The sequence below is a fragment of the Culex pipiens genome, chromosome 2, assembly GCF_016801865.2.
Source record: "Culex pipiens pallens isolate TS chromosome 2, TS_CPP_V2, whole genome shotgun sequence".
NCBI lineage: Eukaryota > Metazoa > Arthropoda > Insecta > Diptera > Culicidae > Culex > Culex pipiens.
Window position 1 is genome coordinate 26,347,373 of NC_068938.1, and position 26,106 is coordinate 26,373,478.

Sequence of the window (26,106 nt, forward strand, 5' to 3'; positions counted from 1 at the left end):
ATAACCTCTCATTGATATTTATGCAACTATCTTGTGAATCTACTTACTTTCCTTGTTAAACTCTTATGACGAAAATTTCATTTCATTTCATTTCATTTTATTAGGTTGCTTTAACAATTACATTTGTGCAGTTGTTATCATGAGCTGAGATATGGATAACCTTTCAACAGCTGATTTGTTCAAAATGGGGAGAGAGTTTACTGGTACTAAGGAGAACGAATTAGACAGAGAAGGAAAAAAATTTGCAAAAATAACCTTCGAAATAGTGACGAAAATTTCCATAAATAACAGTACTAAAAAGTGCTTTCAAGCACCCAATATGTAATAATTTTCCATACTGTTTTGGAGTTAAAGACTTATCTTGATCTTTTCAGCATTCAGCATTTCAGAAATGGGTTCTAAAATTAACTGTATAGCAGTGTTATTTTTGGTGGTAATAACCGGGCAATTTTTTTCAGAAAAAAAGTACACGGAAACAATTGTCGGATTGAAAATTAGCTTTTTGCACGAAAAATAAGTTTTCAAAATCCAATTTTTTAATATGTTTTAGAGGACAAAACACTGCAACTTTTGAGCCATAGAGAAGTATGGAGAAAAAAAAACCGCCGAGTTTTATTTTTTTAAACTGTGTTTTTTTTACATTTTAATTTATTTTCTTAAATTTTTAATGTAAAATCAAAACTGCAATCGAAAAGAATAAGAGATATAACCACTTAAAGTTTAATTTTAACTTAAATTTTTTCGATTTTCTAAAAACATTCTTGTACATTCCTAAAAACATTGTTTTCTAATAGTTCAGAAAATTTCCAATCAAATTGCCTAAGAGACATTGAAGATTGGAACACTGATTGCTGGTACTCAGTGGATAAAAGAAAAGAAACGAAAATTGAAATTTTTTAAGTCTAATAATTTCAATTTACGGTTTTGGTGGAGAATTGCTAAATTTTATTATTTTTCTTTTCAAGAGGTTCTCATCAATTATTAATTGAAAAGCAATATTAATTCCAGAATATTTATGATAATTTCATTGAGGAATTAATCAGCTTAAATTCTGTTCTTTAGAATATTTTAATTTAAACTGCATATTGAATTTTTGGAATATTTTTAATATTTTTAAAATTGCTATAGTTAAAAGCTGAGTTTCTTCAAATGTTTTGAAATATATCTTTTCTCCATGATGGTTTGAAATTGCAATTTTAATTTTTTTTTATTCAGCCAGAATCGCGGCCAATTTTGTCAACCAATGATTTAAATCGGAGTCGGAGTCGAAGCCGGAGTCGGTGGAGTTGGAGACATTTCGAAGGCTACCCGCTTACGCAGCCCTGGTGTCTAATGATTGCTTTAGGTTTTACATACATGTAGGAAATGTCAAAACTTCATATTCATTCCGAATATTTATTAAATCCTTTCAAAAGATGATATCGAATCACTCTTGAAAGTTTCATGAAGATATATCATGATTAAAATGTGTAAAAGACGATTTAAGGTAGAAATTTTGCCATGCGCAAAGCGAACTGTTTATTTTTTTGAGCGTTTTTCTCGAAACACTTAGTTGACTTACGGGTGCCACGTTATCTCGAGATTGGATAGACCAAATTTGCTGAAATTTGGAATGAGGACTCTCAAGACGTATACTTTGCTTTTTAAAGAATACAACAATCAAAAACTGAAGATTTTTTATATGAAAATATGTATATTTTTTTTTAAATGAACAATTTTAAAATCGGTCTTTATCATGCACACGGGACTAGTTTAACGAGTCTTCACCAAAATTTTGAGCCGATTTGGTCAAAGTAGAGTTGAGATATCGTGGCCGTTTTTTGAAACTGCTAACTTTTATTTTAATGCCCTGAGAAAAGAATTGAAAAAAGTATGTATGTAACCCCTTAAGGATCAGGTCATCATAAATCAAACATTCTTCACTTTTATCGATCTTATCCTTTAATTTGTTCATAATCAGTCACTTTAAAAAATCATCATGCAAATCACACTGTTTTATGGCCTAAACTCGAGCTGCAGCACAAAGGTCCGAATCTGCATCGGCCCTAGCACAATCTCGTACCCCTCGTTGCTCACATTCCTCAAACTTTCCGTCGCCTCCTCCTCCTGGTGTTGCGTTTCCCCGTTCGACTCCATCGGCACTCCTCCCTTATCCGCTGCAGCGTTCGGACCCCCCTTACCAAACAGTGACGCCCTCGTCACGTGCTGCAGGTAGGCCGGATCCGGCTTGAACTTGAACCGCTTGTTGTCCTCCTTCCACTGGTTGCCGGCCAGGGTCGTCTCGCGCACCTCGTCGATGCTGAGCGAGCGGAAGATGTCCTGCAGGTTGAAGCGCACCGGCTTCGAGTACAGCTGGTCTTCGCCCTTTTCGAGCAGGTGCTCGAACCGGACGAGGATGCTGTTGTCCTTCCAGGGCTCGAACGTCATCAGGTTGACGTTGAGGGGGAGGGACAGCGAGAGGGCGGAGTACTGGAAGGAGAGGGGTTGTTTTTGTTAGGTGGTTGAGGTTTTGAATTTGGGGTTGGGTACTTACGATGTTGGTGAAGCGCTTCTGCCAGTCCTCGTACTTGAACTTGCTGGTATCGCTGAGGAAGATCCAGGTTGGGAGTAGAACCTGGTTCTGCAGGAATCGCTCCCTTGCCTGCAAGGTAGGATTGCTGGTCTTCTTGGAGCCGAAGAGGACGTAGTGCTTTCCTCGAGCTACCAGTCCCCTGCCGAAAGCCCGCTCGTCCAGGGCTTCCTCAACTCCGAACGCGTCGTCGTGCAGAAGTCTTCGATGGACCATCAGTTCCAGTGCTCCATCCTCCAAGCTGGAACCACCCTGAGCACGATCAGTCAACACGGCAAGTCGAAGGTTCTCGTCTTCCAGCGCGATCTTCGCCGTAACCGGGTAGTAGTTCCCGGCGATCGGCTCCTCCAGGTGAAGATCCCAAGTGTCGCGATGGTTACGCGTCCGCTTGATCATCTCGCGACCGTTGGAGTCCGTGTAGAAGACGCCGTTGGACTGCGCAGCAGTGTAGAACCGGGACACAACCTCCTTGCCGATGCCGTCCTCGATCGGGATGTCCCCAACCAGCCACTCGAACTCGACGTGATTCTCGTCAGCGTAGACGCGAACCACCTGGCTGATCCACTCGTTGAACACTTGGTGGACTTCCTGAACCACGTTACCCTTAACGACTCGAAGCTGCACGGACTCCGTCACGAACTTCTCCGTCCCGTTCGGACGGAAGATGTACGCTCCGGAGGAGCGATTGCTGAACTCTTTGTTATCCCCGAGCGCAGCTTCGTAGTACACGAACGTCTGCCTCAGCCGACTGCTGATCCCGTTGGCAACGATCGAGCTCAGGAACCCGTTGCTATCGAAGCTGATGTTCAGGTACTTGTTCCCGATGGTGACCTCCTCCGAGTGCCACCCACTTCCAAAGTGCGGCTGGTCAGCTTGAACGCGCACTGACGGGTTCGAGTCCTTGGAGAAGTCGTCGACGGACTCGATGATCCGTGATACGTAGTACGATTTAAAACCAAGAGGTGGCAGTTCGTTCGCTAGGAAGACCACTTCGTAGCTGGCGTTGCTGAAGCGGTAGTTCAAGTTTTGGACACTTTCCGGGATGGGGACCATCTGCGAGGGCGTCTCAATACCACGGTAGTCCTTGACTACGTATTTGCTGCCGGAAACGGGAAGTCTCACGTACTGATAACCGGAATGCGCCAACGGGTTGTACAACGTGACCATGAAGTTGTCCTTTGACTCAGTTATCTCACACTTGCTGATGTTCAGCAAGTGGCAAGTGTCAAACTCGAACGTAAAGTCCCGCTTAACCCCGTGGTTCTGCTTCTTCCCGTAGCCCTTCTTCTGCACCGGATCAACAATCTGGTTCAGCACGATCTGCGTATTCGCCCCGCAAGCCTCGATCGCCCGGTGCAACATCCTCGAGTAATCATTCGCCACGTGCTGCTTCTCGGTGCCCGTAACCGCATCGTGATGCTGCATCACCCCCATAGCTTCCCTCAGCACGTTCAGGTGCGGCCCAAAGTGACCCTCCTTGGACGGTGCCAACGCCGTCAACTGCTTGCAGACCTGCAGGAAGTGATTACCAACCCGCTCGAATCGCTTCACCGTTGGTCGCGACGTGAAGTAACCCGTCCAGAAGGCGTGCGGATCGGACGCGTACGGGAAGAAGTCATCCGACTTTGTGGGCCACGTAATGTCCGCGTCGTGCAGGGCTTTCAGATAGCACGAAGGCGTCGAGTAGAAAACGTTCACAGCGGATCCGTTAGACTGATGAGCGTTCGTGTACCTAAGATCAAGGGAGAAAGATCATCAACTTCAAGTTTGGAGATACACGACAGGACAAAAACGTTTTTACTTGATGAGCTTATCTTGGTTCTTGAACCACATTTCGGCGTACTGATAGTGAAAGTCCTCACCCATTGTGAGGAGGATGTTGTTAGTGCGGTACGCGGTACTCATGTTAAGTACGGTGCTTATGAACAGGTCAACCTGGGGGTGCGATAGATTTGAAGGGTTTGATGGTGTATTTACAAGTGAACGTAGTGCAGTGCTTTTGGATTGACCAATTTCTGTTGATGACGCCAAAGAAATGTACAGCAGCATGATATTCGAATGCCAAAAGGTCGAAAGACATAAGGTCGAATGGACAAAAGGTCGAAAGTGGACGAAAGGTCGAATGGACAAAAGGTCGAATGTGAAAAAATGAAACAAATAATTATAATTATAAACTTCTCAAAAATTCCTGAAAAAAATATTTTCTTACAAACAAATCTGGTTTTTTTTATGAGTTTATCCTTGGTTTATCCATCCATTTAGTAATGATCTTTTCTTTTTTTTTTTTAAATAAACAGAATAACTTCCAAACCATTTATTGAGAAGATTTCCATTCTATCATACATGAGCAGTTCTTCCAAAAAAAAGTTCGACCACGAAAATATTTTTTAAGTTTTTTTTTATTGTTAAAAACCTATTCTTGACTGTCGTAATGATTTTGTGAATTTTTCCATTCTTTCAAATATTAGCGGTAACCCCCCACCCCCTCCCTTTTCGAAAAGTCTCCAACAATGCGGGGGCAAGTTTTTATTCAGACGACCCCTAAATTTTCAAGAATACAGGAGTGAAATTAAAGAAAAACGTTCAAATCACCTTTCATAGCTGCCTTCCAATATGTTTGTTTTTAGGCTCACATCAAAAGTTTTGTAAAATGTTTTTTTAATTCGACCTTTTGCCCTTTCGACCTTTTGTCCATTCGGCCTTTTTTCCACTTTCGACCTTTTGTCCACTTTCGACCTTTTGTCCATTCGACCTTTTGTCCATTCGACCTTTTGTCCATTCGACCTTTTGTCCACTTTCGACCTTTTGTCCATTCGACCTTATGTTTTCGACCTTTTGCCTAATTTTAATGAAAATAAAGTTACTACCGACTAGGTACTTGTCATTTTTTGAATTTGATGAGATTATGTATGTTTCACTAAAATTTGATTTATTGTTATAATTTTTCAACAAAAAGTACTGAGATAATTTTTTTAATTATTTGGTCGATTTTAGCTAAACAACTAAGACCGATTTACAATATTTTTAACGACTGTCATTTGCATATGTTTTTTTTTAAATTCATAAATGACTTTAAAATAAACTACTGACATTTTTTATTTAAAAAAATCCTAAATGCTCTTTTGCTTTTTTTATCCATTTTATTAATTTTAAGTTAGATTTTATTTGAATTTTTTTATTTTATATTTATCTTGTTTGTAGTTTATATTACATAACTGATTTTTTTGGTTTTAAATTCGATTCCTAAAATGGTCGAAAATTAAGTTTTAGATTTCCTTTATCATATCTATTTTAATGAATGCAACAAAATAGGGAATTATTTGAAATATCTTTGAAACAATTTCAAAGCAAAGTAAACTTTGATTAACTGCATTTTAATTGTATTTAAATGTCAATTAAAAATCTATAAAAATCGATTAAATCAAAAATGAGGTGCAACAATTTGAAAAATATGTATAATATTCATATTTAAAATACTAAAATTATGATATTTTGAGTTATTTTTTGTGATTTTATATATATTAGTTTTAAAGTAAATTGTAAGACAGGTTTTCAAAAAAATATTTAGTTTTTTCTTAGTTATAATCTTTGAAATTCTATAATATATTAGTGAAGATTTATTTTGAACACAACTTCACCCAAATTTTCTTATTCAATCATTTATCATTGTGACTTTGTGATTTACTTACATATGAAAAGCTAGAAAAAAACCATAGATGATATTTTATTTTTATATAGTATGTTTTCAGTTTCTATTCATATCAAACACTTTTTTGTGTGCAAACTTTATATAATCAGATTATTGTTACAAATAAAACTATTCATTTCAATAGAAAAAATAAATTGAGAAAATTTTCTTTATAAATAAGTACCGAAAGATTGCAAATTCCAAAGTTTTTAAAGAAGTTGTTTGAACTAATGTTATTTAAATTCAATGAAATATTACTATCAGGAATTTAGCCTATGATTTGGCTAACAATTTTCAAAAATTCATTGCAAAAATTTAGAAATATGATGCTTTATTTCCTTGCTTTTAATTTTTAATAAATTTGAATACTTGCACAGATTCATTATTATTCGTTGCTCAAATATTTTCCAACATTAAAAATGATCACAAAGCTGACGATTTTTTTAATTCCTTTTTTTAATCTTCCCTCTAAGTTTTGACAATCTGTGGTAAAAAAAAACTTGAAATAATATTTACAATTACGTTAGAAGATCTTAACTATGGTACAAATGACTGTCTTTTATCTTTGTTGAACTGAACTGCTGAACATAATAATAATTATTTAAAAACGTATTCTTGTTCCATCCAGTTTTTTAAAGTTAGTTTCCGAAATTAAATATTTTCATTTCCGTCAAGGGATTAAAACATTAAACATAAAATAAAAAACACAAAATTCCACACACAAACAAGAAAAGTTAAGCAACATTACCTGATCAACTTGTCCAGATTCTTGAAGTACACGTTCGCGTCCATGTAGGTAAAGTCCCCTCCCATCGTCAGTACAATGTTGTTGGTCCTGTAGTGTTTGGCCTGCAGCTGTACGTAGTACAAAAACTTGTCCACCTTTGTTTTCAATACAGAAATTGGTCATCCATTAGCATTATTACGAAACATTCAAATCTAGAAGCATCTCACCTTCGCATCCACATTGTTCTCCGCACTGTACGGACTATCCATGAACGGCTCGTCCGAGCACAGAATATCGAAGCAGAACCCTGGCGGAGGTTGATACGTGTTGTACAGCACTCCAGTGAACAGGTCACCATCCGCCAGATTCTCACTGGCCTTCCAGATCATCTCCGCATTCTTCTTCGACAGTCGCTGCCGCTTGTCTTCATAGTCCAACCGTCCAAAAAAGTACCCGTCGAATCCCATCTGGGCAAAGATCGACGCCTGCTCCCTCGAATGTCCAAACGGATCGATCTGCCACCCAATCCTCGGCCGTCCACACTCCCCAAACGTATCGTTCAACAGCCTCAACCCCCACGTAAACTGATCGATGATACTCTGGTAGTGCGTCGCCGCCTCATCGTTCATGCTCCAAGCCCCACCAATAAACTCCAACCGTCCCTGGTTCACCAACTCCCTAACCTGCTCCTTCAACTCCTCCGTCTGCTCGTCCCACCACTTGAAGAAGAACGCCGTCTCCACGTAGATAAACTTCCGCGCTGGATCCCTCAGCAGCGCCTCGATCACCGAGTCCAAGATGTACTGCACCCCAGCCTTTTGGATGAGGGTCTTACCTAGGGAACAAATCAGAACATTAGGTCACCGCCGATAGCATCGAACCCAGAAACCCACTTCCGTAGTAGTACTGGTCCACCGTCTTGAGCCAGCCGACGTCATCGTGGGTGTGCGGCACCAGGTGGACGTTCAGCATGTCTTTCTTGATCTCCGGGCAGGACTGTAACGGCGAACAATAAAGGAAACGTGATCGAACATCTGCTTGGCAGGAGGTGCTTGATGGTGATAACGATTAAGCTTAGCGCGGCTCATTGTTATCGCGTGATGGTGGCTATTTGTGGAAAAATTGCGGATGCGAGTGCAGCACATTGTTGGATGTTTGTTGGGACGTTTGACCTTCGCGATTACGATTGAATGGGAGGGTTTGTGCGAACGAAGTCTTTTTTGATCTTCTGCGGGAGCTGACTCATCAATGCTTGGAATTGTAAGGAAAAAAAAATACCATGTAATAAAAGTTCAAAAACAACACATTAAAAAGTACTTTGTTTTCAAAATCATGTAAATTCCAGTTAATACACTTAACATACTATAAATTTCAAAAACATGATAAGTGCACTGATGGAATTCAAGTTGGATCTCAGATAGCTCATCCTAATGATAAACAAGCAGTATCAACAATTAAAAATCACGGTCCAACTTGGAAGTCCCTGGTCACTCGTGCCGTTATCGTCGCTCACACTTCATCAAATCCTCGATAGTATAGTGGTCAGTATCCCCGCCTGTCACGCGGGAGACCGGGGTTCAATTCCCCGTCGGGGAGAGGAAATCTTTTTTGCTTAACAATTTCAAAAAATTCACGATTGTTCGATTTGCAACACCTAATAAAATGTTAATCCCAGTTACGAAATCGGCCGATTTCGACCATTTTTATTTTTTGTATTTTTTTATTTGGCTCAAACTATTCATTTAAGCTATTTTGTGTCATTGGTTCACCCATACAAGTCTCCATACAATTTTGGCTGCTGTCCATACAAAAATGGTACGAACATATTCAAGCAGCTGTAACTTTTGAGTGAATTTTCTGATCAATTTGGTGTCAAAGTTGTAGGTATTGTTGAGGACTATTGAGAAAAAAATAGGTACACAGAAAAAAAAATTGCAGATTTTTTAATCAACTTTTTTTTCACAGAAACTCAATTTCCCAAAATACGCATTTTTTGATTTTCGAGATTTTTTGATGTTTTAGGCAACTTTTGAGCCATAGAGAAACATGGTCAAAAAATCTGCAGCCGAGTTATGAATTTTTGAAAAAATAGTGATTTTTGGAAAAAAAAATCGAAATTTTATGCAAAAACAAATTTGACGTAATTTTTTAATGTAAAATTGAATTTCCTATCGAAAAGTACTATACAGATTTTTTTTATAAAGGTCTCTGTTTTCAAGATATAGCCACACAGAAAAAAAAGTTGAATTTTGGAATGTTGAAAATTTGGTAGGTTGAATATTACCTCTTTTTTTGTGTAATATTACTTAAAAAATGTGTAAAAATGCGAACCTGATGAATATTCATCAAAAACTGATGAAAATTCATCATTTTCAGGGATAAAATTAATCATTTATTTTGCCACAAAATCTGTCACCATTTCCTGATGAATATTACCATCATTTTTTTTTCTGTGCACCGAAAGTTTGATTTTAGCGAAATATTTGCAGTTTTTCAATTTTTAAAAATAGAGACATGAGTGATCATTTCTGAAAATATTTTATTTGAAAAGTTCAGAAAATTTGCAATAAAATTGTTTAAGAGACATTGAAGATTGGACCTCGGGTTACTGAGATACAGCCGCTTTGAGAAAAAGAAACACGAAAATTGAAGTTTTCTAAGTCTCGCCTAAACAACCCATCATTTTCTAATGTCGATATCTCAGCAACTAATGGTCCGATTTTCAATGTTAATACATGAAGCATTCGTCAAATTTTCCGATCCTTTTGAATTTCTTTTTATTTTGATTTTTTTTAAATCAATACTAACATTTTAAAAGGGCCAAACATTGAATATTACGCCTATTTAAAATGCTAGTCTTTAATAAAATTATTGTAAAGTCCAATTAAGGTACAGCACATTGATCCAGATAGCAAAATTAGGTTGAAAGTTGATTTTCCGAAAAATGGTAGGGTTTTCGAGCTTTGGTGTCTTCAGAAGAGTTGTTGCAAATGGAAAGGGGCAACTGGTTGAAAATTAGGACGGTGCACGATTAGGGTGATTTTGAAAATCTTATTTATCAGGAATATTTTTGTGATATTTTTTGTCTTCTAGAAAGTTGTTGGACTTGCCAATTCAAGCAACATTGTTCAAGACACCAAATTTTATCTCATAATCTACGCCTTCTAGAACCAAATTTAGAAAAAGAATCTTAGCAAACCTTCAAAAATCTGTTGTCTTAACGTAGCAATTCAGGGTTAAATTTGAGAGAAAAGGTAGTTTTTTTCTAAGGTAAAAAAGATGCAAATTTAAAACTTCAATTTCTCAAAAAGCGTTTTTTTTTTGCAATTCCGTTGTGAAACTACTTCCTTTACCTGTCATTATCGAAACTGTTTGTAGTTTAATATTTGATTATTATCTGCAGAGGCGACTCGTGCCCGAATGAAGTACCTGTTCAATGTTAAAACATTTTTTAAAAGCTTTTTTCTTTCCAATGGCTGTTATTTTTACGTTTTATTATTTTTATACTATTATAATTTTCTGTTTGTGCAAATAATTAATTAAAATTATGATTAAGACTTAGCGTGGGGAATGTGGAAAAATAGAGCAATCGCTCTGCCATCCTTATAGAAATTCAAGGGAAGTTATTGAATATTATACTGAATTTTAAAAGTATTCATCAGGATGTTCAGAAACATATCCTTAACAAAAGAAAACTGTTTGTTGGGCTTTTTTAAGCCCAACTAATTTTGAGCTAACTTGGTTACTATTTAAAAATTAAATTGACATTTTACTTTATACTTTTTAGAACCAGGTCGTATCGCTTATGATCCTTTGTAAAATTTTTAGAGAATTGAATTTACTCACTGTTATGTCCTCATGGTTTTGGAATTCAATTTCCGAATAAAAGGGCTTTTGATGTTAAAAACAAAACTATATTGACATGAATTCGAGATAATTAAAATATAAAAAAATATAAACCAGGTTGAAAAATGCATAGTCGCAGAGATATTTAATTTTGAAGACAAATATTAGTGGTGCTCTGGAGTAACCATGGGCGTTAGAGGGTTAAACTTTTTAGGACTGCATCCGCTTTAAATAGAACCATCCGAAAAATAAAATAACGATCATGGTTGAATCTACTCAGTAGCACAGCACCTTTGATATTTTGCAAAACAAGGTGCTTAAATCCCTTCCCTGATCTACTGTCATAATTCTTCTAATGTGTCCCGATTCTGGAAAAAGCACAGTACTTTTTTCTTTCAATTGTTTCAATTCAATCTATCAATCACACTATCTAAACTTAACATTACATCACTTTCCAGTAGAGCAAGAATCCACTAGTAACCAAGAAGATCGAAGAGGTTCAACGCGCGCAGTTGAACATTCCAGTTCTAAAACAAGCCATCACCAGTCTGCGCAAAACAGCCTGATGCCTAAAAGTGCGCCAAATATAGAGCAATATCTGTCGTGCTCTCGCGCTCTCTCATTTATTCATGCTCTCAACGTGCTGTCAACGCGCTGGCTTGTTTACCTTTTGCATGCAGCTCCCTGGAGAGCTGCGCGAGCTAAGTCGGCTGGGGGCTGGGGGTGGCATTTCGCTCTCTCCCAAAAATGCTGTCAGTTCACGCTCTCAGATTGAACCAGATTTACCAACACATCGATAATGCCGCTGCGTATGAATAGGAAGCTCTTTACATGTGTTGAATTTTTTTCGTATGGAGATTTTTTCCCCGACGTTCAAAGGGTCGGTGTTGAACGCGACGAGCATTTGCGCGTGGCCCGCTAGGCTGGCTCGCTTTAGTATTGGTGGGTTGTAAGAGAGGTAAAGAGTAAAGGGTGGCGGGCCGAAGCTTTTTTGGTGCATGCAGCGCTGCTGAACATAGGGAGTTGATTTTGTTAACGTATATTCAAACAAAAATTATAATTGTATGTTGCTGGTTTAAAAAGCACCACGGCACATAAATAAAAAAAATACCCGCCTGAAATCGGCTACCTGTTCAATGAACAGGTTGAACAGGTGGACGAGTCGCCTCTGATTATCTGAAATACATTTTTTTTTATTTTTTATGCTTAAAAGCTTTTGAGGGCTGATCATATAAGATGCACATGTGAATTTTCGAAAATCTATATCTTTAAAACGGATTTTTCTAATCGATTAGATGTTCTCGGCAAGGTTTAAGACAAGACTTTTAATAGTTTAAATTAAAAAAGTTAATAAAAACTCAATTTTATATTGGTTATTGATTAAACATTTATCATTTTATGTCAAATGTACGTATTTTTTTAAATTTTAGCTTTTTTAAATGATTAAGGAATTAAAAAAGCATCTTTTGGGTTTGACTTGAGGATCTGCAAAATCTGGTCCCAGATAAAAGATTAAAAAAGGTTTTTGGTAATAAACAAACATTTTTAAAACTTTTTTTTTTAATTGGGCACCTTTTAAAATATTTAGATAGGCCATTGCAAATTTTGTTACAAGTTGTTTTCCTCCGGCACATTCGAAAATGTTTAAAAAAAATCAGGAGGCAAACAAATATGACTGACGACAAAAATCTTCATTGAAAAATCTTGTACAATTGATAGTTAACTATTTATAATTTGGTGAAAACATTTATTTGTGTATTTTAATAAAATCAGGCACTTGAGACTTTTCGCAAATGTTTAATAATGGGCCTACTTACTGATCGAAATAAGAAATAAAATCCAGGAAAAAAACATTTTCATAAATTCATAGATATTTTGAAAATTGTCGGCAGAAGCATAACTATAATAAAAAAAAAAAAAAACATTGTTTAAAGCATTGAGTGGTTCTGTTTGCTTCAAAATTTTGAAAGTAAAGTGTTGTTTATTTGTTCGAAAAAATAGCAGTTTTTGATACTGATAGTAGGCTGGTTGATGAGAGACAGCCTCATGATGTTACCTTTAAAACAGATTTTTTATCAGTTCCTTTTAAATTAACCTTAATTTTTCAAATAGGGATGCCACGAAAATTATTTGTTTGATTTTTAAAGTTTAAAAAAAAGTTTGTGAAATTTTCTGCTCGTTCCAATTTAAAAAAAAAAAATGAAAATTAAAAAGAAATCTCAGAATTTTAAAAAGTTCAAAACAATTGGTTTAGCCTTTTCAAAATGTTACTCTGTATAATTTAAAAAAAAAAACAAATATGTTTGATCAATTACAACTTTTAATTTCATTGAGGTATCAGTTTTTAACATTTAAAATCGAAGCAACAGATTCCGAGAATTTGAAAATTGCAGAGGTTTTTTGCCAATAAAAAAGAGGTAGCGACATAAAAACTTCGAAAAATATCTGCAACATTTTGTATTACGATGTCCTAGTTATCTCCTATCTAGTTAGCATAAGAGAGCACAGAGGCATCGATTAGGTAGACAAATCTTATTGATTTTTCATTTTTCTTATTCAAACTCAAGACACATAGTTCATAGTGAAGCTTTTTCTACACAAATTTAAAATTGATGTTTTTTTGCCGGATTTAAGAGATAATTTATTTGTTTAAAAATCGTTTAGCAAATGAGATTTGTTTTGTTTCTACTTTGATTTATGTTCAACAATTATCAATATTTTGCTAAGCTTATTTTTTCTCTGTTTTAGTATCTTGTGGTTAATCAAAAGATTTGTGCTCTTTTTATGATTTCAACCATGCTTTTTGTTTGTAAAAACCTTCGCATGGTTGAACTGAACTAAACTTGTTTTTAAAATAATTCTAAATTTTTTTAGCATTTTTAATTGTGTTTCGAAGATTATTATTCTAGATCCTCTGAAAATTTTAAAGTTATGGAGCGAAATCATTTTATATCCTTTTTCAACACAATGAAAAATATTGTTATTTAAATAAATTTATTATTTTAGTTTTATCACTGACATATTACTAAACAACTTTAACCAATCCAGATCTTGTTCCACCACTTAATTCTTAGTCACAGCTCTTTGTTAAACACAACATTCTGTACCGCAAACTCACATCACACACTTGCCACAAATCTCGTTCCAGACCCATCACGTTTAGCACGCAATACCTGCTACTCCTGCTCTTCTCCATTCCAGCCTTACCTCATAGCCACACTTTCCCCCGGCAGCGTCCCATCCCGAGTTGCCCGGGTAGGTCCGGTACTCTTCGCGCAGCCCACGCTGGTAGAACCCGTTCCCGTTGCGCCAACGACTCCGCCGCGGCCCGGCCTGGCCAAAGGTTATCAGCAGCGTCAGCAGGAGTATCACTCCCGGCGTTATTCCGAGCAGTTTTGGCGTCATTTTTAAAGAATTGTGATTTTACATTAAAATTAAAAAAAACTTTATGTAGTTAAAGACACTGGAACCTTTGAACTACGACGAAGTACCAAGTTAATCAAGCGTAAATTGATTATGATTGCACTGGACAAAACGAAGAGTTGAAGATCACTCCAACGCGCGGAGTCCGAACTCAACAAAACCAAACCGTCGATCACAAGCCGTCGAAACAGACTGACGAGACTTGGGCGAGCTTATTCCGTACTGAAGTCCCCTTGCCGTCTGGAATCCCACTATCACTCTCACTCGCTGGCACTCTCTTTCTCCGTTTTTTTGTTGTTTAATTTGAGCTTTTGTTTCTCTGCTCACGCGAGCAGCACGATTCTGCTGGATCAGCGCTCGAAAAAATAATCAACTGTTTTTTGCTGCTTGATTAAGCGGAAAATCTACTTTTAGGTTTGAGGTTTTGAACGGCGACGACTAATGACAGATGCGCGGTGTGAAAGTGGGAAATTTCGGTGTGAATTAGTGACACTATTGTTTTGTTTTAGATTTACTGTGGATTAGATTGATCGAGTGGAAAATGTGGCACATTTTCACTTATCATTGTTTGATTTTTACTTGTCAATGGTTTCATTTCTGGAGCTTTTTTAGGTCCAATCAAAAAATATTCATATTTTGCTTTTTGGGTGTTTTTCAATACCTATGACTCAAGGTGGTTTTAAGAACACTCAAAGAGCAAAAAAAAAATATTTTGTTTCTTGGACCTTTAAAAACACTCTAGATTTGTTCCAAAAACAAGATAATTTCTCTGATTTGAGCTCGTGAAAAGACGTGAAATTTTAATAGGATGTTTTTTGAATGCAAATGAAACTTAATTTAATTTATTATTTTGCTGTATTTTAACGAAACATTTTTTGATTGTTTAAGTGCCATTGGAGCCGGCAAACCGGATTTTTTTTTCAGAATAATGACCAATTGAACAATTTCATTCAAGCAATTTTCGCTTTTTCTACAATATATTTCAAATGTTAAAATAAACAGTTAAAACAATATTTAAAATATTGAAATTTTTCTTCAAAAGATCACTTTTTATTCTAGCTTGATGCCTCCATCATGCGTTCGTTGAATCGATATTACTTTTGAATGAAAATAAACTTTAATAAAAATATATATTTTCTTCTAAAGTAAGTTAAAAATACCTCTCAATGGTCTATTTTTGTGATTTTGGTAAGACCCCTTTGTATAGAAATATCTCTAAAGTTTCATTTAATTATTATTGCTTATTAGATCTGAGCAATTCTCTCAGATTTCGGTCATTCGATTTATTTTTTTGTATTTTTTAATCAGACTGAAACTTTTTTGGGGCCTTGGTATGCCCAAAGAAGCCATTTTGCATCATTAGTTTGTCAATATAATTTTCCTTACAAATTTGGCAGCTGTCCATACAAAAATGATGTATGAAAATTTAAAAATTCTGTATCTTTTGAAGGATTTTTTTTATCGATTTGATGTCTTGGGCAAAGTTGTAGATATGGATAAAGATTACACTGATGATACACGGTTAAACATGTTGGGGTGATTTTTAATTTCACTTTTTGTCAGTAAAACTTGATTTCCAAATATCATATTTTTTTTATCTTCTGATATGTTTTAGGAGACATCAAATGCTTACTTTACAGAGATTTCCAGAATGGGCAAAGCATTTTTGACCGAGTTATGAGTTTTTGAATCAATACTGATTTAAAAAAAAAATCGGAATATTCGTCGCAAAAAATTTTCAACTTCATTTTTCGATGTAAAATCGAATTTGCAATCAAAAAGTACTTTAAATTTTAATAAATTGAACCATTTTCAAGTTTTAGCCATTTTTAGGTAACTTTTTTGAAAATAATCGCAGTTATTATTTTTTTTAAATTAGTCCTCATGTTTCTGAAAAAATATGTTTGAAAAGCTGAGAAAATTCGCTTTTTTTTTACTTTTTTGAACTTTGTTGATACGACCTTCAGTTGCTGAGATATTGCCATGCAAAGATTTTTAAACAGGAAGATAAGTGTTTTCTATGTCTCACTCAAACAACCCATAATTTTCTAATTTCGATATATCAGCAACTAATGGGCCGATTTTCAATGTTAAAATATGAAACATTTGTGGAATTTTCCGATCTTTTTGAAAACAATATTTTATTTTTTTTTAAGTCAAGACTAACATTTCAAAAGGGTCAAACATAATATATTAAATTATATTTTTAATGGTCCAATAAACATTTTTTTTTCTTTAAGTTTAATTTTAGTGATGTTCGATCCGAATTATCAAGTTTTTTTTTTTGTTACAAATTAATTATTTTCCAAATATCAATGTTATTAAAAGAAAATTATAGAGTGTTTATATTTAAAAAAATATCAATGCATTCATAGCTGTAGATATTTTCAATCATTTTTGTTGAGTTTCATAGCCAGTTTGTATAGCTTCATACTCTATAGTTTTTACTCTACAAGTACTTGAATTTAATTTAAAATCATAAATGAGAAGACTGAACCATCAAATGAAACTTGTCGATTGATTCATAAATTTAAATAATCATAAAAAGTTGAATTTATCGAGGTTGAAAATTTTGTTGGTTTTATTATACTTCTTTTGGAGTAATTTTTCCTTCAATTTTGTTTAAAAATATGAATTTCAACTGAAACTTATAAAAATCTAATCAGCTCCTGACAAAAAATCACAAATTTTTCTGACACAAAATCTGTCACAATCCACAGAGCGCGTAGTTATCATTTTTTATATAAAAAACGAAACTATTGGCACTACGCCCCCCGGGGCATGGCCTTCCTCTAACGTGGGATTTCTGCTCCAGCGCCTCTGACGAGACAGGAGAAACCGGGACCGACGTTTTACTTCACCATCCGATAGAAGCTCAGTGGATAAGGCGGGAATCGAACCCGCGTCTCATAGCATCATCGGGATCGGCAGCCGAAGCCGCTACCCCTGCGCCACGAGACCCATATAAAAAAATCTCAAATTAAATAAAATTAATTTATTGCATAAACTTGACAAAAAAACTCAAGTAAATTGAAATATAACTTCAAAAATTTAAATTTTGTTAGGATATGTATTTTGCCAAAATTACAAGTATAAAAATTTAATTTACGAGCCATGATTTCAATAACTGAATGAAAAAAAGTGTTAAAAAGTGCATTTTACACCTGTCCAATTGTTTTTTAATCATTTGTTTCCAAAATACCTAAGTATTGACGAAAATTATTTTTTCTGGTTCTTTTGGTAATAAAAATTCAAAATATTTGTTATCCAGCCCAAACAAGCTAAATGTGATTATCAATGCATAAAAATGTGTTTTAGATTGTTTTAAGTTGATTTGACTTCTATTTTCATTGAAATTTTGAAGTTTTTTGAAATAATTTTTTTTTGGCCCCTGATTTTTCGGACCAATTTTGAAGGGGGGCGACATAAATTTTGAAAAATATTTGCAACGGCCTTAAATGTTAAAAAAAGTTAATTTTTCCATTTTTCTTTGGGAAAGAAATTTTCTCAATCTTTGGGCTATTTTTACTGACTTAAGTTCAGAGCATATGCAGTGTTATTGTATTTTCTCAATATTGTTTATCTTCAAATATACCAATTATAAAACTTCAAAAATAAAGATATTGAACAAATTTCACAGAAATAATTCAATTGGGTCATAACGAACATCAACTATTAATGTAAACAAACCCATCAAGATTGAAACCTCTTCGAGAAGTGGCTCTATACTGAAAAGCTCCACTTTGGCCCCATCCAAGAGTGGCAGCGCTCAAGTGTTATTGACCGCACCAGATAAGCCATCCTCCGGCCGGCATGCTGAATTAACTACACCCAAAGGAAAAATATATCTCAAAATCTGCAACAGTGGATTTGCTGCAGAAAATGTCATATTTTATAACATTTTTTGCAGCAAGCCCCTAGATCATTTTTGCCCGCGTGTAAACATTTCAGCGATCTGCAGTTCTCACCAACACATATAACGCTGGCCCGTCCCCGAGCAACACTCCAAAGAGAAGCATATGTTGGTGCTCTTTCACTCACTTTTCATCAAGCGTCCATGGCGCGGTGGTAGCGTGTCGGATCAATAACCAAGAAGTTAGTGGTTCAATCCTCGTTCTGTAAAGGGTTTTTTTTTGTGAAATACAACCAAAAAGCCGTCGGTAATGTCGATAATTGTCGGTAACGGGCAAAAATGTCATACCCCTATATCGCAAAAAATGCATGAGGACAGTTTTCATGCAGATTCTGACATACTTTCATGCCGCCATGCATCACAATCATGCGACTGCCAGTTGGGTGTACTATCTTCACAGTAAACCAACCTGCAAACAGTAGCAATTTTCTGCGATGTTCAAATAGAAGCGAATTGAGACCTTGTACCGATAAGACTTTTATTATGTTTTAAAGAGCTACTGTTTGTTTTAATTTTGGACCATTTCCCACGTTTCCTCTCACTTTTTTATGATGGGAGGTTATTAATTTCAGACAGCCGCCACTTTCAAATGAGCCGAGCTCTTCATTTCTCTAACAAAGTCCCTCGCCTCCGGCGATGAGCCGTTGACTTCACCGACCGGTGTCGAACGCCAAAAAAAGAAGTCAAAGCTCCCAGCTTTTTGTTTAGACAAATTTTCAAAAAGTGAAAAATTAACCGTCTCTTCCGTTTGCATCCCCCCAAAACAAATGCACTCTACCATTAGAGATGAGACACTGAATTAGTGAAAACAATGATGCCCCCCTGCAATTAATGCACTCTTTTTTTTCGTTCACCTCTTGCTCGCAACTTGCGCACTCATTATCTGTTCAACAGCACCGGGGGTTGTTTACAATTGAAGCTACACTGTAATGTAAACGCAAATTATCGCCTCATGCGTCTTTTATGAGGCGGGAAGCGAGCCAGAGATTGATGGGAGTAGTAACGTCTGTTTGTAGTTCACATGGTTAAATCTACTGGTGAGGTGAAGAAGAGTTCATTATGGTGAACTGAACTTGTTTAGACAAAACTTTGAAAATCTTTATGTTTCCACTATCCACTACTAGATGTCGTTGCTAATTCATATAAGTATTGCATGCAAGTTAGTAAAACTTGTATACGAAATTGCCTTTTCAAAACTTGCCAATCAGGAGGAGAAATTGAGTCCTACCTGCGCCCTAACATTCGTCCCATTTAGCAGAACAAATCGTACCTTCACCTTTCGACTTGCTTGCGTAGACATGGCAGCTCTGTGGCGGCAGATCCAGTCTGCCACGGAGATCAAACCTTGTCATAGAGTTACGGAACATCGCCGCGAAAGAAATATGGGAAAGTTCAGTTCTCACTTTCATCGAAGGTCTTCGCCAGTGCCAGACCAAAAATGGTTTAGTGTCTGCTGCGTGCAGCACATCCGCTGAGGTGACTTACCTTAACCCTCAGCGAGAAAACATTAAATATTTTTGCTTTTTGCTTTTTGCTTTTTGCTTTTTGCTTTTTGCTTTTTGCTTTTTGCTTTTTGCTTTTTGCTTTTTGCTTTTTGCTTTTTGCTTTTTGCGTTTTTGCTTTTTGCGTTTTTGCTTTTTGCGTTTTTGCTTTTTGCGTTTTTGCTTTTTGCGTTTTTGCTTTTTGCTTTTTGCTTTTTGCTTTTTGCTTTTTGCTTTTTGCTTTTTGCTTTTTGCTTTTTGCTTTTTGCTTTTTGCTTTTTGCTTTTTGCTTTTTGCTTTTTGCTTTTTGCTTTTTGCGTTTTTACGTTTTTGCTTTTTGCGTTTTTGCTTTTTGCGTTTTTGCTTTTTGCGTTTTTGCTTTTTGCGTTTTTGCTTTTTGCGTTTTTGCTTTTTGCGTTTTGCTTTTTGCGTTTTTGCTTTTTGCGTTTTTGCTTTTTGCGTTTTTGCTTTTTGCGTTTTTGCTTTTTGCGTTTTTGCTTTTTGCGTTTTTGCTTTTTGCGTTTTTGCTTTTTGCGTTTTTGCTTTTTGCGTTTTTGCTTTTTGCGTTTTTGCTTTTTGCGTTTTTGCTTTTTGCGTTTTTGCTTTTTGCGTTTTTGCTTTTTGCGTTTTTGCTTTTTGCGTTTTTGCTTTTTGCGTTTTTGCTTTTTGCGTTTTTGCTTTTTGCGTTTTTGCTTTTTGCGTTTTTGCTTTTTGCGTTTTTGCTTTTGGCGTTTTTGCTTTTTGCGTTTTTGATTTTTGCTTTTTGCGTTTTTGCTTTTTGCGTTTTTGCTTTTTGCGTTTTTGCTTTTTGCGTTTTTGCTTTTTGCTTTTTGCTTTTTGCTTTTTGCTTTTTGCTTTTTGCTTTTTGCTTTTTGCTTTTTGCTTTTTGCTTTTTGCTTTTTGCTTTTTGCTTTTTGCTTTTTGCTTTTTGCTTTTTGCTTTTTGCTTTTTGCTTTTTGCTTTTTGCTTTTTGCTTTTTGCTTTTTGCTTTTTGCTTTTTGCTTTTTGCTTTTTGCTTTTTGCTTTTTGCTTTTTGCTTTTTGCTTCAAAACGACCAGATCAGGGTTAACTTGAAGCTCCGTTGTTGATGTTGCAGCATCCATCGCTACCTTTCCGGACAAGTCGTCACTTGGTCGGTCGGTCGGTCTAGCAAAGGTCTGCCGCGAGACCACTTGCAGTGAGCATCATGTTCGACGGCCAATTAGTTTGGTCACGTTTTTCTTCTTTCACCCTTTTTACGGAGAGATGACGGAATCTGGGCCCTGAGGCGAAGATTGAAAGAAAGTTATTTTTGTTCATTGACTTGTTATATTTTGGTTAAAAAAGTCGAGTAGTTATTTTTACATTTTTTACAAAAATGTAAAATAGTTTCAAAATTGTTAGTTAGATTGAAAGTTAACAAATATTTACACAAAAAAATACAAAAATGGCAAAAAATTTGCCTTCGGCAGTGGCCCGTATGACAATCGCAGCAAAACGATCAATTTCACGCCGATCGCCTCTAACTCTCTTTCTTCTTCCTGCTGGCATGTCATGCTCCTCCCCGGAGGGCACGAATTAATCAATTCGTCTCCAATTTCATCGATTTATATTAAATCATGCCCGCAGCTGTGTGAGCAACAACAACAACACTCTGTTGCTTTTTCTCTTCTTCTGTTTTGCTTGCGCTTTTTGGTTCGAATTTCGCTTTCATTTCAGTTTCTTGCCTGGTTTTGTCATTTCCTTTTTCGATGTCTTTCTTTGTGTTATTTTCTTATCTCTCACCTTTTTTCTCTTTCTGCTGAGAAACGCTCTTATCGTTGATCGGCTGACTCAACTTACGTTTTTTTGTTTGTTTATTGTTTGATTTGATTCGCTGTTTTTCCCTCTCTCTCCTACTCTTTGCTTTTGCATGATTGTTTGTGCTTTTTGTTTCATTTGCAGTGCACCGATCCACTCGCGGGGAACCGGATTCAAGTTCAATGCCGGTGTCGGAGGTAGGTTCTTTGCAATGGTGTTTACGTGGGTAGATTAATAAATTGATGGATAAGCTCGAGGAAAAATGGAATCTCATTGAATCATCATTTCAAAATATTTTAATACTCCTTAAAAATGATAAAAACAATAATTTGGAGTTTTTTCTCAAATAATTACAGCGTAATTAAATTTTAAGAAAAAACTTTTTGTTTTCATAAATTAACATTACCTTACAATTAAATAAAGATAAAATAAAATTTTCGTTTTTGATTCAAATTCTACAAACAGCTTTTGAAAGCAGCAATCAGCATACTATAAAAAATTCTTCCTCGCGTAGTCACACAAGTGTGAGCGCGAACGCATGGATAGCAAGCAATAAAAATTCAAAGAAAGAGAAGCGTGTGCGTTGTCAAGCAAACGCTTCAGTTTATTGTGTTCAACAGCAGATGGCAGTGTGGTGGAATTATTAGGGCAGTCGAATTGTGTTTGAATTTTGTGGACTTTTTGGTAATTTTATTTGATACTCGAGCAATTCCAGCTCAAATCAGGAATTTTCCTGGTACTTTTGTACCCGACCCTCTCCGATTTCAATGAAACTTTGTAGACATGTTATCCTAGGCCTGTATAAGCCATTTTTGTGTATATGGAGCCAATAGTGCTTGAGAATAATATTTGAGAAGGGCGTAAGGTATTTAAATATTTTTGTATTTTGCAATTTAAAAATTACTGTATCTCGAAGCCGTTGCATCGTATCAAAAAGTGGTCAAACACAAACTTGTAGGAAATTGGACGGGCTTTCTGATAAAAATACACTGAAACAAAAATACACGCCACTTTTATGACATTTTTCGATTTTTAAGTTTAAAAGTTAAATTTTAAGGTGATGTCACGAATTTTTTTGGCTCAAATTTTTTGAGGAAATACCCTAAGATGTTACCAAAAGACTGACGAAAAATGCAGGATGGTATGTCTCTCCTAAAAAAATACAAAAATCATTTACTAAAACTGTTTTTTTGAAAAGTGGTCTAAACGTCAAAATTTTCAAAAACCGGTAGTGGGAATCGATTCCCCAGACAATTTTACATGAAAGTCTCCATATTGACCATTGTCCTATGTCCAATCCTTGGGAAGATACAGCGGTTTTAAAAATAAAAATGTTGAAAAAATGGGTATTTTGGTGGTTTTTGGCAATTTCTATATGACAGACTTGGTTTTTCAGTCTCGTAAATATTTTTACCGGAAAGCTCGTCCAATTTCCCATAAGTTTGCCTGTGACAGCTTTTTGATTTGACTCGTTTTGATATTTACGTAAGCTAATTTACTATCCAGGTTTCTACCACACTGAAAAAAATATTCTATTTTCAGTTATTAGCAATGTAATTAAGCTTATATCTGGAAGCCTTAACATCCAATTGAAATGCTGTCAAAGACAAACTTATAGGAAATTGGACGAGCTTTCCGGTAAAAATATTTACGAGACTGAAAAACCAAGTCTGTCATATAGAAATTGCCAAAAACCACCAAAAAACCCATTTTTTCAACATTTTTATTTTTAAAACCGCTGTATCTTCCCAAGGATTGATCATAGGACAATGGTCATTATGGAGACTTTCATGTAAAATTGTCTGGGGAATCGATTCCCACTTCCGGTTTTTGAAAATTTTGACGTTTAGACCACTTTACAAAAAAACAGTTTTAGTAAATGATTTTTGTATTTTTTTAGGAGAGACATACCATCCTGCATTTTTCGTCAGTCTTTTGGTAACATCTTAGGGTATTTCCTCAAAAATTTTGAGCGAAAAAAAATCGTGACATCACCTTCAAATTTAACTTTTAAACTTAAAAATTGAAAAATGTCATAAAAGTGGCGTGTATTTTTATTTCAGTGTATTTTTATCAGAAAGCCCGTCCAATTTCCTACAAGTTTGTGTTTGACCACTTTTTGATACGATGCAACGGCTTCGAGATACAGTAATTTTTAAATTGCAAAATACAAAAATATTTAAATACCTTACGCCCTTCTCAAATGTTATTCTCAAGCACTATTGGCTCCATATACACAAAAATGGCTTATACAGGCCTAGGATAACATGTCTACAAAGTTTCATTGAAATTGGAGAGGGTCGGGTACAAAAGTACCAGAAAAAATCCTGATTTGAGCTGGAATTGCTCACTATAAAAATAACTTTTTAATTCATACACTACGGCATAAATTTCAAAGCTATTTTTAAATTTTTGTGTTTAACTAATATCGAAAACTGCGATATTTATGGAATGGTCATTCGGATGAATTATTTTATACAAATTTCTCTATACTAATTACAATTATATTTACAGCTTCATTTCTTTAATTAATAGCGCGTATGGTAAGATTTTAGTAAGTCTAGTAAGCATTATTTATAGTATTCAACAATTTGGATCGTATAATTTCGAATTGCGGTTTAATTTAGAGGCCTTATCATCACTAGTCAAAAATGGATCGTATATTTATATGTCTGATGACTTATGCTTTACAATAATCAATCTCTGTCTAACTTGAATCAGTCAAGAGCATATCATCCAAGATAGAAAACCCACCAAAAGGGTAACAGCCATTGCAGGGTGACGTCCACTAGCTCCAGAATCAACGGAGTTTTTGGCCAGCACAACCAACTCTCGAAACTGATTCTTTTGACTGACAGCCTTGCCAAGTTTCTTTTCGTGTCGCTCATCAAGCACGATTGTGGGTGGATCATCTTGGATTGTTATTTTACCTAAAAATTAACAGATTTTATAAGGAATTCCTTAAAATTTAAATTATCATTCTTACTTATCCGCTTCTGGATCTTGATGGCGTCCTCGGAGATGCCGAGCCCGTTTTTCGCCACGCACTTGTAGATGCCAAAGTCGCTGTTCCGCTGCAGGTGGATCTGGGTGTGCATCGACACCTTGTACACGTGCTCGGCAAAGTGCTTAACCTCGGTGGAACCTGAGAGAAGTGAAAATGATCATTACAGTCCATACTAGATTATCCGAAGTTCGTTTATATATCTTTTTCTTTTCTTACTTTTTAGATCAAATTTGAGTTCTGCGACCCCATTTTAATCAGGTTTCAATGGTTGATTAAGAAATGCATTTTTTCAATATTTCATCACCACCATTTTGGCCACCATCTTGCTTTTAAACATTTTAATTCACTTTTGAGTAAAGAGTTTTCTTAACTTCAACAAAATTAGATATAGAAACAGAAAAAAATATGTCAAATAAGAAAAAAAATATTTTCCCCTCTTATAATAATTTAAACGCTTTCGAATAGCTGTCCAAATACAGTCCAGAGTCGATTATCCGAAGGCCTTGGCAAAATTGCACTTTGGATAATCGAATCACAAAAAAAAATTCGTTGTATTTTTTTCGATTGTAACCTTACCCCTAAGACTTAAGCTGAACAATCGAAAAAATACAACGATTTTTTTTTTGTGATTCGATTATCCAAAGTGCAATTTTGCCAAAGCCTTCGGATAATCGAGTCTGGACTGTATTTGGACAGCTATTCGAAAGCGTTTAAATTGTTATTAGATGGGAAAATGAAACATTTCTTATTTGAAATATTTTTTTCTGTTTTTATATCTAATTGAGTTGAAGTTAAGAAAATTCCATAATTTTTTTTTCGAGGAAATGAAAATTCAATGTGGCCTCCGGCAAAAAAACAGTTTCAAACTGTTCTTAAATGCGATATTAGCAACTTTGGATTTGCCGTACTTTTAACCAGAAGTAAGATATTATTGTACTACCTTGATAAAAGCTATGTTTTAAACATAATTTTAATTTTTCATTGCAAATATTAACTTTTTTTTTATTCAGAATCTCTAACAAATTTGAATCGATTTATGAAATATCTTGTGTAATCAGTCATTTCAAAATTGAACAAAACATGATACTAGTGATGGAATTGTATCCATTTTCAAGATTTTCCATAAAACCCTCAAACATTTTTTTCTGAAATGAGTATTTTTATGTCTAAACTATTAACCACTCGCTGGAGTCAATTAAAAATCTACATTTATTTTGGTTTATAAGGTGTTTAGCCAAACGAAATAATCAAACTGAAAAAATAACAGCAAATTTGTAAAGAGCAATAAACATCTGCTCTGAAAAGTTATATTGTATAGGTGAATTTGCATCATATAATTCAAAGAAAGTAAAACTCAGGCTTATGTTTAAGAACATATTTTTTTATTTTTTTAAAATTCATTTAACATTAAATTAATATAAAAACAATTAAAATTTGTTCAATGCTTAATTTAAACTCATCCAAGGCTTAGACTTCTGGTTGCTGAAATAAAGTAAATACAGTATGTAAAAAAAGTATTTACACCCCTTGGGCACTATGCACATTTTGTGATGAAACATGTAACAATTTAAAGTTTGACAGAAACCTAGTACTACGTTTTTTTTTTCAGAAAATCATGCCGAACATTTTGCTACAAAAAGCTCATGAAAAAATGTTTTCTATAAGAAGTTATA

The 26,106-nt window shown here is 35.3% G+C and overlaps 2 protein-coding genes and 1 non-coding gene across 4 annotated transcripts in view; 1 reads left to right on the forward strand and 2 right to left on the reverse strand.

Moving 5' to 3' along the window:
* Positions 1-1,923: 1,923 nt before the first annotated feature.
* On the reverse strand, positions 1,924-14,263 carry LOC120420972 (lysosomal alpha-mannosidase-like). 2 transcript variants are annotated; one of them, XM_039584105.2, is made up of 6 exons: positions 14,038-14,263; positions 7,878-7,980; positions 7,212-7,819; positions 4,371-4,504; positions 2,534-4,301; positions 1,924-2,469 (listed from the first exon to the last, which is right to left on the reverse strand). In XM_039584105.2, the coding sequence occupies exons 1-6, from the start codon at positions 14,233-14,235 to the stop codon at positions 1,996-1,998; spliced, it is 3,285 nt and encodes a 1,094-aa protein (XP_039440039.1). In that variant the 5' UTR covers positions 14,236-14,263; the 3' UTR covers positions 1,924-1,995. The 2 variants fall into 2 exon arrangements, with proteins under 2 accessions (XP_039440039.1, XP_039440038.1); XM_039584104.2 differs by lacking the exon at positions 4,371-4,504 and adding an exon at positions 7,006-7,139 and having other exon boundaries at positions 14,038-14,262.
* Positions 8,509-8,580, forward strand: Trnad-guc (transfer RNA aspartic acid (anticodon GUC)). The gene has a single exon. It is a non-coding gene; the product is annotated as a tRNA-Asp (tRNA).
* A 9,652-nt stretch (positions 14,264-23,915) lies between the features above and the next one.
* LOC120420971 (lachesin-like) overlaps positions 23,916-26,106 on the reverse strand; it is a 68,218-nt gene continuing 66,027 nt past the window's right edge. The window contains exons 7-8 of the mRNA XM_039584103.2: positions 24,413-24,571; positions 23,916-24,356 (exon numbers count right to left, since the gene is read on the reverse strand). Of these exons, the coding sequence (XP_039440037.2) occupies positions 24,148-24,356; positions 24,413-24,571 (368 nt within the window). The 3' untranslated portion in view covers positions 23,916-24,147. The remainder of the gene's footprint in view (positions 24,357-24,412; positions 24,572-26,106) is intronic.

Bases quoted from the DNA above. Each gene is read 5' to 3' on its own strand.
- LOC120420972 (XM_039584105.2), bottom strand. From the start codon at position 14,235: ATGACGCCAAAACTGCTCGGAATAACGCCGGGAGTGATACTCCTGCTG. The intron at 7,820-7,877 runs GTGGGTTTCTGG...TTTGTTCCCTAG, and splicing joins GGACCAGTACTACTACGGAA to GTAAGACCCTCATCCAAAAG. The intron at 4,505-7,211 runs GTGAGATGCTTC...TCGCACCCCCAG, and splicing joins AGAACAATGTGGATGCGAAG to GTTGACCTGTTCATAAGCAC.